The sequence below is a fragment of the Perca fluviatilis genome, chromosome 23, assembly GCF_010015445.1.
Source record: "Perca fluviatilis chromosome 23, GENO_Pfluv_1.0, whole genome shotgun sequence".
In the NCBI taxonomy this organism is placed as follows: Eukaryota; Metazoa; Chordata; class Actinopteri; order Perciformes; family Percidae; genus Perca; species Perca fluviatilis.
In genome coordinates this window covers 22,669,679-22,684,438 of record NC_053134.1, presented here as the reverse complement: position 1 = coordinate 22,684,438, position 14,760 = coordinate 22,669,679, and the positions used below count along the sequence as shown (strand labels likewise).

Below are 14,760 nucleotides of genomic sequence, written 5' to 3'. Positions count from 1 at the left end.
TAAAAGAGACTTCAGATACATTATTAGGGGACCACTAAGGTCTATATAAAAGAGACTTCAGATACAGTATTAGGGGACCACTAAGGCCTATATAAAAGAGACTTCAGATACATTATTAGGGGACCACTAAGGCCTATATAAAAGAGACTTCAGATACAGTATTAGGGGACCACTAAGGTCTATATAAAAGAGACTTCAGATACATTATTAGGGGACCACTAAGGCCTATATAAAAGAGACTTCAGATACATTATTAGGGGTCCACTAAAAGGTCTATACAAACCCCCCCCTTGTTTTTTCTAGGAGAGTGCCCAAATGCTTATGTTGCTGCACTCCGTTTAAAAAAGAAATTCTGTCGACACAACCTTTGTTTTTCAAAATATCTCAGTCCACTCTAGAACGCAAAAACAACTCCAAAGGCTCGCTGGGCCAGTAGGTGGCAATAAAGGCTAGGTCAACGATACGTCATATGCCAGAGAAGAAGATTCTGAGCATGCGTAGTGTACTCAATTTCCTTTGCCATTATTAACAAATGGTTATTTTTGTTTGTTTCATTACACAAAGAAAAAATGGGCTTGCGCAAATTGAGGAGAAAACGTCATTGTAGCTCAAATGCTCCATTTCAGATGTCCACACGGATACAAAGTGACCAGAGTTGGAACAAAAACCTGTACCTTAGAAGTCGTTTTCAAACATCACAACGTCGTACTGACCAAAAGTTTGCGTGTGGGCGAGAGGACAAAATGTAGAGGAAAATATCAGTTTTCAAAAATATCTGTAGATGTATATAATAAGATCTGTTTTTGAAAGAAAACTGCTCATTCTCAAGATGCTCTAAAGAACAGTCTCCACGAGCTTAATGGACAGGATATTTATCCTCTGGCTGGGAAAATACAAAAAAGCTATGTCGATATATATTGACTGAAAGAAAGCAGCGCTAGTCCCTATCTCTTTGTGCCTGCTGCTGGCTGAACAACATCACACAGGCAACATAAATACTGCAGAAAAAGACCAGAATGGTGAAAGCAAAGTTTATTTTTGTCCCCCCAGATTTCTGCAGTCAGCGTCAGAACCTTTGGATCTGATGTGGATTCAGTCTCTTGGTGAGAGCACTTCATCAGGGTGGATGTTGGCTTTTAGAAGTGATTCATCACACCACCGCTGCAATATTCGCAAAATATGACTTCCTAATTATCCTTATTTGGAAAACCTTATAAAATAGTTTGATACCTGCCTGATGTTTAGGATTTTAAATGACACACCACTTAGTGTACAAATACAGGACCCCCTCGAAAATGAGATGCTACATCTCAAAGGGGCTATCCTTTCAACACAATTTAAATTCAAAGCACGACCAGCCAAGCTTTAGTAAGAGGTGAAGCAACACAAGGTGGAGAGAAGTGTTTTCACCAAATTGCTCAAGGGAAACTGAAAGTCATTCAGAGTGAACACAGTGCAGCAGCCAGTCTTGTGTTCCTCTTTCAGAAACCAAATTTTCATCAGAACTTTCTCAACAATAGTCATAGTCACGATAATAGTCACGTGTAAGTAAAGTAATATTTTCTCGGTTTCACTAATGAGCATTAAAGTGATGGTTCGAAATAATTTCACCCTAGGGTCCTTTACACCATGACCTCGAGCCAAACACCCCCCCAGAAGCTTTTTTCACCTGGGTCTAACATTGGGAGAGTTAGCGTAGAGTAGCGTAGAGTAGCGTAGAGTAGCGTTAGCCGCTGAATAGCTTAGCGCAGGGGCTAATGGACCCACGTTTGTATCTCGTAAATGACCCCACTAATAATGCCCGAAATGATACCAAACTTCTACACTAGTACATATAGGTTATGTACTCATAAAAACGATGGATTGGAAAGTTTGTAAGTACACCAGTCTGTAAAGACTGACCAGATGTGTGTATGTCTGTGCTGCACGTCAAGTCACCAGAGACATACGGTTTCTTTGAAAGATGAATACGAAGGAAAGAAAGCTAAATGTGGGAAGACCGAGACTGAAATTCAGCGGATGATCAAGGAGAGAGACCACTCAGGAGATCAAACACTTAATGGAGCTCAGCAAGGAAGATGAAATAAGAGAGACCAAAGCCAGTGTGCAGGTATTTGCAAATAAGCTTCAGTCTGGCGAGGAAGGCCTGGCTCAGCTATTGGACAAGACTGAAGAGAAGTAAAAAAACAACAGAGGATCGATGTAAAGGCTTCATCAAAGAGCTAGAAATGGAAATCTCTGAGCTGATGAAGAAAAGCTCAGAGCTGGAGCAGCTTTCACGTACTAAAGACCACCTCCAACTCCCCCCAAAGCTTCCTCTCCTGGTATTTCTTAAAATAAGAGTTAGTTGTTTTTACTTATGTTTTATTGTGTTGACTGATAAAGACACTTTCCTCTCCATCCCTTGGTCCCTCTTTTCCTCCCTTTGCACCATGCTTGATTCGTTCTGTCACTTTGCTTCCTCTGCTTCTTCTACCACATGCTCCTTTTTTTTCTTCCCCCCCTCCTGCCTTGCCTTTCTCCCTCTCTTTTCAGGCTTTCCTCTTTCTCATTATCAGCACGTTCCTGATGCAAAGCAGGGGAGCACAGTAGGGAAGGGACAGAGTGCGGATTGATATGAGAGGTTTTGTTATCTGAGATGGACAGGAAGGACTGTTCAGCTCCATCAACCTTCGTCAACGTCCTTGGATCAGGAATATGACACTGGGGACGCCTCGCCAGTGAGCAGCCCTCATCTATTCAGCTGTACGGATCGCACAGCTGGATAGACAAGGGCTGCTCAAGGTGCCGTTTGTTTAAATTAAAGCTCAGCGGTTGGCCGTTATTCCTGGTTTTCTTTAATTCAAGATGTGAGGATTTTAGAAGTGGATTTCATTCAGGAAAACAATTCAAGTAAAGATTTTCCTTTCTCAATTTTAAAGGTTTAATGTTACAATCTTGAAGATCTTCGTGTTGTTCTCTTTGGCAGGCCCTATGGCGCCGAGCGGTAATTGCAAGTGTGTTTCAGGCGCTCACTTTCACTTGTTTTTGAAGTTTCTAATCTAATCTAAGAGATTATTACACAAATCCATATTTCTTGTGCTGGAATTTGATAAATATTGTAACCTTATTAATAACAATCTCAGACAAGAAAATTACAAAATCTTAAAGAAAATCACCATCATCATTTTTTATGCGTTCATGTTTCCACACTTAAATTTTAAATATCACAAATATGTAAGAGGCCAAGTGTCCTGTCTAAGGTAATTCTCTGTATTTTAATAGTCTTTCTTGTCCTTTGTACTGACCCATAATGGATTAATAAAGTGGTACTGAATTAAAAAAGTATGGGAAAAATTTCATGAGGGGACACATTCTAAATCCCTTTCTTACTTTTTTTGCTGCAGCAAAGTCTTCTGCCTCTTATTACTGGACCAGCTGGGGGTTAGGTGCCTTGCTGAAGCGCTGACCCATGAAATATGAAAGTGAGCCAGTCCAGCCTCAACTCTGTGACATCCAGGCTACCTAGGAAGAGTCAGATTATTAGAAACAATGGGGAACCTGACATACTAAGTCACAGCTGTTGATGGGAGTGGTTCACGACATCCCGATGACCGGTTGAATCAGCTCAAACCAACTGGTGCTAAATATCGCCCTCTAATGGTGGCTGAGCTGCTTTACAGTCAACATGATTTTAAACGGAATCGCACAATCAATTTGGGTGGTTTTATCACTTGAAATGCCAATGATTTTAGATAATGAACACATTTCAGAAGATATTCTTAAATATTTAGCTACAGTAGCTTATATTAAAAACTTGCTTATTAGGGCCATTATATAATTAATGGGGCCAATATACACACATTTGCATACTCCTATATATACATACAGTATCTCACAAAAGTGAGTACACCCCTCACATTTTAGTAAATATTTCATTATATCTTTTAATGGGACAACACTGAAGAAATGACACTTTGCATCAATGTAAAGTATTAAGTTTACAGCTTGTATAACAGTGTAAATGTGCAGTCCCCTCAAAATAACTCAACATACAGCCATTAATGTCTAAACCGCTCGCAACAAAAGTCAGTACACCCCTATGTTATATTCCCATAGAGGCGGGACGATGTTTATTTTTAAAGGCCAGTTATTTCATGGATCCAGGATACTATGCATCCTGATAAAGTTCCCTTGGCCTTTGGAATTAAAATGGCCCCACATCATCACATACCCTTCACCATACCTAGAGATTGGCATGGGGTACTTTCCATAAAATCATCTCTCAATGCAAATCAAACTAGGTATTAGGCTAACGGACATAAAACCATGCCAATCTCTAGGTATGGTGAAGGGTATGTGATGATGTTGGGGGGCTATTTTAATTCCAAAGGCCAAGGGAACTTTATCAGGATGCATAGTATCCTGGATACTATGCATCCTGATAAAGAGATGATTTTATGGAATCTACCCTATGCCAATCTCTAGGTATGGTGAAGGGCATGTGATGATGTGGGGCTATTTTAATATATATGAGTTGACCACCATCTGAACTTGCGTCGAACAGGGGAAAGACATTTAAGACTTATTTTTCATTTATGAAGCACATACTGTACATGACTTTATCAGATAAGGGGGAAATGTGGTTTGTCACGGCTGAAAAAAATGCACAAGAAATTATAACGAAAGAAAAAAACATCTTCAGTTCCTTTTTCACTGGAGAAAGATGACATTATCTTTGAACCATTTCTCTCTCTCACACTATGATTTGATTCCATGTATCAGGGCAGTTTCCATCTATTTTCACTTGATGGCAGCGGTGGAAGAAGTATTCAGATCCTTTACTTCAGTACAAGTACTAATACTACACTGTAAAACTACTCTTAAGGTACTGTTACAAGTAAAAGTCCTGCATTGAAAATGCTACTTAAGTAAAAGTATGTATCATTAGGAAAATGTACTTAAAGTATTACAAGTTGAAGTACTCAACAATCTAAACAGTTCTGTCGGAGTAATGTAGTGGAGTAAAAAGCACAATATTTCTGAAATCGATTGGAGTGGAAGTAGAAAGTGGCATGAAAAGACTCAAGTACAAGTACTTCAAATTTGTTCTAAAGTACAGCACTTGAGTAAATGTACTTAGTTACATTCCACCACTGCTTGATGGATGTTATTGCTATTCATTTATTTGGCACCATTTGGTTTTTGTGATGTTATTTACATTCTTTTCTCCAATCAATCCAAGTATAAGATTTCCATCTGCAGTTGCTTTGACCTCACAGACACTTTTTTTAGTAAGTTGCATGAGGATACCTGTTCATGTTTTGGTCTAGATTAGGGGAGTCAAAGACACAAGTCAAACATATGGGCCAGTACCGGCCCGCCAAAGGGACCAATCAGGCTCACTGGATGACTTTGCAAAGTCAGAAAATTGAAGAGAAGTAACTAATTCCAATTGCAAATTTACCACTTTAAGATTTACCACTCAGAGAATATCCGAGTTCTTTTTCTGTAAATTTACAAATTTAATCTTAGAGATTCTGAGTAGAGGGGTGGCCTTAGAACGCTGTCGTAACAGAAGCAACTTGCGTTTGCCAACATCAAGTGGACAAGAAACTCCGTGGCAGATAAAGTTTCTGATCCTTCTGGAGTGGTTCACTGGTCTGACCCACTTGAGATGAAATTAGGGGGATGTGTGGCCCATGAAATAAAATTTGTTTGACACTGCTGGTCTAGATTGTATCCATGTTGCACCTCTTTGCAGTTACAAAACTACACCTAAAATTGTAATGGACAGATAATCTAAATAGTAATGAAAGTCCCCACGCCCTCATACAAAATCAATAAATACAGAATGAACATTAAATGTAAAAATACAGCTGATTTGTGTCTTTTCACCAAACAGACAGAAGACCCCAGGATGTCATTTGATTTTATTCTGTGTTATGTTACATGTGACCATAAACTTCCAGAAAGTTATAGTTGCCATGGAGATACAGTAAATATATTCACGTACTCAGATAGGAAAAAAAGGGAGGGGCAGTTGACATTGACAGTGTGCACAAGTTGAGGACAGTCGCTTATGTGTGACGTCAAGATAAAACCAACTGTGTGTGTTAAAATCAACATTGAAAAAAAAAGGTTAAACAATAAAGAGAACAGGGATTTAATGCTACGAGCAGAAAAAAAACATACAAAAGAGGAATAAATAAAATGTATTATTTTTACAGATACAGCAACAACAACAGACAGCAGAGATGTTTAATTTCCCTCTGAATTTTGTGTGGGAGAGAGAGAGAGAGAGAGAGAGAGAGAGAGAGAGAGGGACAAGGACGACATTGGAGAGGGGTGGTCTCTCCCCCTCCCTCCCTCTCTCTCTCTCTCCTGTGGCAGGACTCAGCATCCGGAAAACCTACGGGTGAGTTACTATGGCGACGCTTCAGGAGGGGGAGGCAGGAGCTGGGCAGGGTGGTGAGCTTTGGAGCCGGAGTCCGACTCGTTTCTAAGGCTTCGTATGGCACGTCCGCTCTGAATCTCTACGGTGACTACAGCCGCCGCCAGGGCCCCACGCCAAGTCCCCCCACCCACCGATGCTTTTATTCCAGATCATTCTCATCAGTGTAAGTTCACTCTGAGACTTGGACACTTTGTATGCTCCACACTACACCCCCAACATCCCTGCCGACCTCCTATCACTTTCGCTAAACCCCCTCCCCAGTCCGACTCTAGAAGGCACTGGTATATACTGTACTTATTTCTCCACATTCTAACATATGGACTCTATTAAAGATGAGCAATTGAGGCAATGAGGATACACAAAAAAACACGTACTGATACACACGGGCCAGCCGGGTAACTTACGGGGGTACGGCTGGATCCTGACGATTGCCACCAGTCTTTCTTTAAACCTGTGTTAGCATGACAAAGTTTTCATCGCTCAACAGTCTGCTGACGGCGGAGGCAATCAGTTTATGTAAACGTCCACAAGGCTAACATCCTGACAGGCGAAGAGATATACAAAAAAACTATGTTCAAATATGGTCCATAAGTGGTTTGGATCTTTTTGAATTGCCCCAATTAGTAGTCATTAACTTCCAGCTTAGGAGAAAATCCTGACAGACTGTGTGGTAAAAAGGTCAGGTATGGCTTCTGATGTGCTGCCTTCATCCTTGGTTGATACTGAAAACAAATACAGTGGTTTTTGTCAGTATACGAACTGCTGTAGATTGCTTGGACCAGAGTTTGTTTTTCTGTGTAATAGAGCTAAACACAGCCCTTAACTTTAACTGAGTCATAGTCATTATAAGCCTGTACATTATCAGGGCATTATGTCCACCATTTATTACAAAGACTTTTTAATATCATTTTTAAAATCCATGTTTCCAAAGAGGAAGGCACCAGATAAGAACCACAATGTATACTCATAAAACGTCCAAAAACTCCTTTAATTCTGCAACTGCTGAATAACAGCAACGTCGTGAGGACATTTGGATAAATTTGCAATGGGAATTTAATTGTGTACCCCCCACTAATCTTTTTTTTTTTTTTATGCCCATGTACATGTGTATCTACAGAGCAGTGGACAGAAAGACACACAAGGTTGAAAAGACTGGCTTGTGCACAGAGCGCGGGAGTGTCTGTATTGTGAACCTCGGTGTTGAAACGCCATGCGCTACTCGCGAGGAACGAGTCGTCCCGTTGGATATTTACACAGTGAACGGGGTCGACTCCTACTCTACACACCGAGTTTGGCTGGTACTTGCGTACATCTGGAATGGTTTACTGTGGTGATAGTAGTCATATAGAAAAGTCTATCTCCTCCTCCCACTAGTAGCTTACTAAAGTGTCTATTCTAGTTTTCCTGGTTAACATCTGAGGCGCAAAAGCACTGAAAACGATGATCGATGCTCAGAATTTGACTTGTCAGCAGCTAAAGGGAGCATTAAGGGTTTTCTCTTCCATGGCTTGGTCTGGAGTCTGTTTTTATATTTGGAGACCATTCTTTCCATCAGCTAGTCTTTACACCTTTTAGATATCGTCTACATCGTCGCACAACTTAACTCTTACATTTAAACAACTCATATTAAAGGAATAGTTAAGAATTTATTTTGCGAAATACACTTACTCACTCTCTTGCCGTACGTTAGATGCAAAGATTGATACCACTCTGTCTGTCCAGTAAATATAAAGCTAAAGATAGCAGCCACTTAGCTTAGCACAATGACTCTAAGCAGAACCAGCACTTTGGTCTTGAATTAACACCTTGTATCTCATTTACTTAATCCATACAAAAAGCAAAGTGCAACAAAGTTGTTGTTTTATTAGCCTTCTTGAAGTCGGTGTTGACAAGAAACAGCCCAGCACGTAACTTCCTGTAAAACCAATATGTGTCGTCTTTGTACTTTGGTTTTTGTATAGATTTCACTGACGAGATGTAACGCGTCAGTGAGCATTAAGAGTTTAGAGGTGCTGGTAGGCCGATTTCGTTACCTTATGACAGAGCCAAGCTAGCTGTTTTCCTGTTTCCAGTCTTTATACGAAGTTAACCCTCCTGTTGTCCTTGGGTCAAATTTGACAAAAAGTGACAAAAGCTTTGAAATAAAGTGACAAAAACATTGGTGGTAAAGCAACAGAAGTGTCGAAAAAGACGACCAAAACGTTGAAGAAAAAAAAACAAAAAAAACGACCTAAACGCTAACCGGCTGCTTGTTGTATTGAATGTACATAATATGAGAGTGTTATCGAGTTTCTCATCGAACTCTCAGCAAGAAAGCGAACAAGCTCTTTTCTTATTCTATTCCTTTAACTTGCCATTAGGTCTAAGAAGGCAGATGTTAGACCAACTCACTTCGCTTTGCCGACTTTGATTTAAACATATCGACTCCCTTTACCTGAAACTAGGGCAGTGGTCACTGAAGCTCATGAAAAATCACAAAATCATCTTTTATGACACTCTGTTGATGCTCCAGACCTCCTCAGAGATGAAATGTAGAAGTATTTTGACGTTGAACTGATAAAAAAACAAACTATATTAACACAAACATCTGACGTTTCCAGTGCATTTGTGCCTGAAGACAAAATACTGTACATAGGGATAATGTCCTAATCACGCTCTTCTGTCTTTACATGCTACCTACAGTATACGATGACGCTGTGTCAAATATTTTTTCTTTCAACATTGACTTTGTATGCAAAAGGTGACGCGTTCTATTATTTTTTTTTCTTCAGTGTTTTTTTCCTCCTTCCTCTGCTTCAATTCGTGGAAACCCCAGCCGTTATCAAAGTATCTGATAATAAAAAAATAAAAGTCACATAGATTGGACCACTTTGTTTTTCTCTCCCTTTTCATCGCTTTTTTGGTCCAAGCACACCCCTATTCACAAAGGACAAACCACGCAAAGAAACAAAACGATAAAAAAACAAACTTTTTTTTTTCTTTTCTTTTAAATCTGTTACCATCTGAGCTGTGGTACTCGTCTCCAGGTTAAAAGGTCCTCAGTCGTTTGAGGTGAAATGTGAATCACAGAGTAGTTTAACTCCAACGGAAAACAAACTAAAACCAACAACAGCTAAAAAATGGCTGCTGGCTTTGCCTTTAACATCCAGGCAAATCAATAAGCAACAGCAGAGTGGCAGTTGAGACTTCATCACACCAAAATCTTACCTCTAACTACTTCACTTTGTCGCTGCTCCTCTTCGCTTTGAAATCTGTGGATCTCCCCAGAGTTTTGGAATGGACCGGTTAAATAGAAACAAGTTTTAAAAAAAGTCTCTTTTTGTCTTTTTGTGTGGAAGTCTCCACTTTTCTGGACGTGTGTAGTTGAATTTAATACAGACAGAGGAGAAGAGAGTTGGAGTCACTTATTTTGAGAGGTGAAAGTTCACGTCTTTAAGTCCTCCACTGTGACGCCTAATGTGCGTGTGTGTGTGTGTGTGTGTGTGTGTAAGGGGCATCACCCTCTCCGTGGGGTATGGCTGCTACTTGAAGACATAGTTGATCAGGACCTGAAGGAGGATGAGGAAAACAATGATGACGTAGTCGCGCTGTTGGAGGAAAGAGCCGCCTTCCACGCGGCCTGCCGCACGACTCCGCAGCACGCTGATGCTCCTGCAAACACACACACACACACACACACACACACACACACACACACACACACACACACACACACACACACACACACACACACACACACACACACACACACACACGAGTTACGTGTCAATGCTCAAAAGGGAGGTGTCATATCACTCTCATGGTGTGTTCAATGCCCCTCTCACCTGTTAATGTCCTCCTGCGTCTGCTTTATAGATTCAATGGCACTTTGAAGTTCACTGAGGTCTGTTCCCTTTTTCCTCAGCCGACTGTTATGCTTGCTTTTGTGTCCTGCAACAGAGGGTTACACATGGTTTCACAGTGTTCACCAAATTACATTTAATACTTTTTAAAGACCTTTTTAATACCACATATAATGTGTATATATAATTTAATATAGTTTTCACGTAACCGGACGCGTCAGATGGTTTGTTACACAGAACCATCTGAGAAGCCGCCATTGGAAACTGTCAGAGAAGAGCGAAAACATTTCTATCTAGAAAAACCTTCAGTGCCGTTCTTTGCTCTTCTTTCAATAAAGAAATACTCTCCAGTTCTGATATAACTGATGCTGCTGCAGCATCTACGCTAACCTGTTTAGGAGCCGCCATTGTAGTTTTGAATGAACAGTCGCCCCTCCGTGTCGTCACACACACATAAACCAATACCAGTAGCTCCTGACAGGATGCTCATTAGTCCGAATCGCTGGTGGCTCGGACACAAACGCATTACTTCAAGCCTGACCAGATGGATTTGTGTGTGATCTAGTGATATCGCGAGAATCCAGCTGCCTTGCAAGGTAAGTTTTCAGTTCTGGTTAAAGAATGACGGAAAACCAGGAGGGTAAATTTATTAAGTACATGAATTAACTGACATTTTTGTCAGTTCTTCCAATCATTTCTAGTAATATAATAAATCAATTTACCTGACCTGGACTAATTCTATGGCTACTACTACTACTGTGGTAAGCAGTAGTTTGTTCAAGGTTTGATGGCGCCGACTGAAAATTCCACAACAAAGGATTTAACAGCCTCCTATGCTCACAATCCACTGTCACACCGTTCTTGCTTGTAGTTCATTAAAGGTCCAATGGTCTCCTGCTCAATATCTACACACACAGAAATGGCACATACTAAGGAAAGCTTGTTGTGGGATTGGCCTATAGTTGCTGTAATTCTGCACCAAGGCTGAATTTCGGGAAAGAGACTTCAGATACAGTATTAGGGGACCACTAAGGTCTATATAAAAGAGACTTCAGATACAGTATTAGGGGACCACTAAGGTCTATATAAAAGAGACTTCAGATACAGTATTAGGGGACCACTAAGGTCTATATAAAAGAGACTTCAGATACAGTATTAGGGGACCACTGAGGTCTATATAAAAGAGACTTCAGATACAGTATTAGGGGACCACTAAGGTCTATATAAAAGAGACTTCAGATACAGTATTAGGGGACCACTAAGGTCTATATAAAAGAGACTTCAGATACAGTATTTGGGGACCACTGAGGTCTTATATAAAGAGACTTCAGATACAGTATTAGGGGACCACTAAGGTCTATATAAAAGAGACTTCAGATACAGTATTAGGGGACCACTAAGGCCTATATAAAAGAGACTTCAGATACAGTATTAGGGGACCACTGAGGCCTATATAAAAGAGACTTCAGATACAGTATTAGGGGACCACTGAGGCCTATATAAAAGCATCCAAAGAGCACCATGTGATGGGACCTTTAATGTAAAACGTCTCCCGACAGCCCGCAACTACATCCTAAAGAAATGTATAACTCAATATTCAGGACCTCAGGAGATGAAATGCTTTTGAAGACTTTCCAAGACTTTTAAGACCCTGTTAAAGCTGACGCTTTAGTTCGCTAATGTTGAGTATTGACACTTGGACTAAATAAAATATGAAATGGAGAAATAACTATCACCACCAGAGTGTACCGTTTGTGAACTCAATCTCAGCCTACAGCCAGTCATTTGGTGTTTTGCATATTACGTTGGAAAGTGAAAGTTTTATAGCCGTCCAGGTAACATATAACCAGTGTTTCAACAACCTTTCAGCATGTGGTTAGGGCCTGCTTCACACATAAATATAGTGATCTATAGGCTGTTAAAACAACAAAACAACTAAAGAAGTTTATTTTACCTGCTTCTTGAGCTGTTGTGTATCTGTAATAATAATAATAATAATAATAATAATAATAATAATAATAATAATATGGTACACTATGTATGATATGCAGACTATATTCTGTAGGTCAATGTAACCAAAAGATTTTTTTGTTGTTGTTTTTTTTTTACCATAGAAAAGCATAAAAGATTGGCCAATTTTACTCATGTTAGCCTTTGTGTGTGTGACTGAGCGTAAATGAGTGTGACTCACGTTCGCTGCCAGACGAGTCCTGGCGGTCAGGTTCGGGTGAAGAGCAGCCACTCTCTGGGCTCTTGGGCTTGTCGCTCTTGTGTTTCCTCTTTGGCACCGTCACCTACACACACACATGCACAGATACACACATAAGCACACACAAACACACAAAGAGAAACGGGTCAAACAAACAGGGTACACACAACAGCTACAACCAAATAAGACATACAAACATTTCTTAGCATCCGCACAAGTGCAAAGACTCAAGACTAGAAAATAATTGTTTAAATTCATCAATACAATGACTGTGCGAGGCATGCTGTTCAGTCATCAGTCAGTCACATCCATTTAAAACACTCAACAACGACACACAACCAGTGTCTAAAATAAACCAAACCTGCCAAGAGCTGGCACATTTAAACAGTTCAGTCCAAAAGGATTAAACTCTGACTGGATTATTGCTCTTAATTCTAAATGCTTTATTTCATGTGATGCATTTTTTCAGGCCTGGTCTTTGTCAGGCAGAACAAGTTTGACGTTTGATTTAATGTTGGCAGCACAAAAACATTTCAGATTTTCTTGACCGTGATCAGAAGGTCAAAAGTGCACAAACTATTGAAAGAGTAACTAAACCACCTTCTTTTTTTTGTTGTTGCTGAAAACCAATGTATATGGGTATTCAGTAGTGTTGTTAATGGATTCAGGTCCACATGTTAGTGCAAAGTAATTGAATTCTACATATTGTGTTGTAAATATGCTTAGTGACCTCTACTGGCTGAAACCCAGCTATTGCGATTGAGTTTTGCTTTTGGCTGAGCTGGTGATGGGTGACATTTAAGGTCACCCAGCCCAACGTCAAACCAACATCTGGCTAAGCCCCCACCCCCTCCCAGCGCTGCCCACGTTGACACTTTTTTTTTTTCTTTCACCAAACAAGAATTATTTTCCACTCAACTGGTGGTGGTACTTCAAAAGCTAAACCAAAGACCAAGTTACCAAAGAGAGAATTCACTAGCTTTGGCACTTGGCAGGTGGTTACTTTGAACACAGGAGCAGCAGTAACACTGGACTGCGCCGCTAGCTTCTCCACATGGCATGAACAAGGAGCAGCTCAGCAGAAGTCGAGACTCAGTGAGCGAAAACACAACACAGAAACAAACACAATGCAGACGAGGACGGGTGAAGAGTGACAAGGGCGTGGCCAGGCGTTGATGGTGGTGGTTGGTCTGTTGATGTAATGGATGTTCTCTCTTTTAGACTTTGTATGGGAGAAAACTGAATAAAGTGCAGAAAACTAATGCTGCTCACTCCGTACTGACATCTGATGGTGTCAGTCTACAAGGTGTGAATGAGTGGTAAATTACAGTGAACTGAGTGCAGCATTCTTTACACACACTCTACCACGTGCTTGAGAAGTACCTGAAAACATTAGTTTAATAGAAGTTATCAAACTTGCTGCAGCCTCAATTACACAGACTCTGACCTGTCTTAGTTTCAATTCAACTCTGTAATTTTTCACAATGCAAGAAAAAACAAGTCCGGAGGCTGCAGGAAACAATATTTTCAAATATGGCCTGTGTGACACAAAGTAGTCCTTCATGTTAAATTATCCTTTTCCTCTTGACAAGGCAAGAAAAGGAAGGAGAGTACGTGGTTACTCACTTCAGCATTCACTTTGACATAACATTCCCTCCCATACAGAGAGAACAGCAGGTGCTAGGGCAGGGAAAGAAAAAAAAACAGAGACAAAGAGAAAAAAATATGACAAAAAAAAAGGAGCAGAGTCGAAAACAGCGATGGCGGCACAACGAAGACGACACAAAGAGAAGAAGCGACAATGAAGACGGTGCACCGGGTGCTGAGTGGAAGGTGGCTGAGGCGGCGAGCTGCTTTTTTTTCTTTTAAATGGCGGTTTTCGAACAGGACGACCTACCTGGCATTTGCAATTGTCCCTCCGCGGCCCCTGGTTACTCAGACTAATAAGACTGCCAGAACGTACCATAGGGGTGCGGTGTCGGACCTTGGTCTGGATACAGCCGTCTTTCTCAAACTGGATCATGTCGTTGAGCGGATCCCATGGCCTCGTGCTGGGGAGAGGGCCGAGAGGGGGACATGAGGAGACATAGACGAGGAAAAACAGGTGAGACAGATGTGGGCGGGACATGTGAACAAGATGACAGAGACAAAGAAATACAAACAACGAAAGAGAGTGTATGGTAAGAGAAATAGAGAGGCAGATAAAGAAACAAAAGATAGATGGAAGAGAAGATGGAAGTAAGAAGTATAGTCAGACAACAGACAGAAGAGGA

General features: G+C 40.7%; 1 protein-coding gene across 17 annotated transcripts in view; it reads right to left on the bottom strand.

Moving 5' to 3' along the window:
- Positions 1-9,244: 9,244 nt before the first annotated feature.
- osbpl8 (oxysterol binding protein-like 8) overlaps positions 9,245-14,760 on the bottom strand; it is a 100,372-nt gene continuing 94,856 nt past the window's right edge. For 14 of the 17 annotated variants that reach the window (XM_039792120.1, XM_039792119.1, XM_039792125.1 and 11 more), the window contains 4 exons: positions 14,385-14,538; positions 12,470-12,572; positions 10,261-10,366; positions 9,245-10,087 (listed from right to left, as the gene is read on the bottom strand). In XM_039792120.1, the coding sequence (XP_039648054.1) occupies positions 9,958-10,087; positions 10,261-10,366; positions 12,470-12,572; positions 14,385-14,538 (493 nt within the window). In that variant the 3' untranslated portion in view covers positions 9,245-9,957. The remainder of the gene's footprint in view (positions 10,088-10,260; positions 10,367-12,469; positions 12,573-14,384; positions 14,539-14,760) is intronic. The other 3 variants (XM_039792122.1, XM_039792124.1, XM_039792133.1) reach the window with 1 other exon arrangement.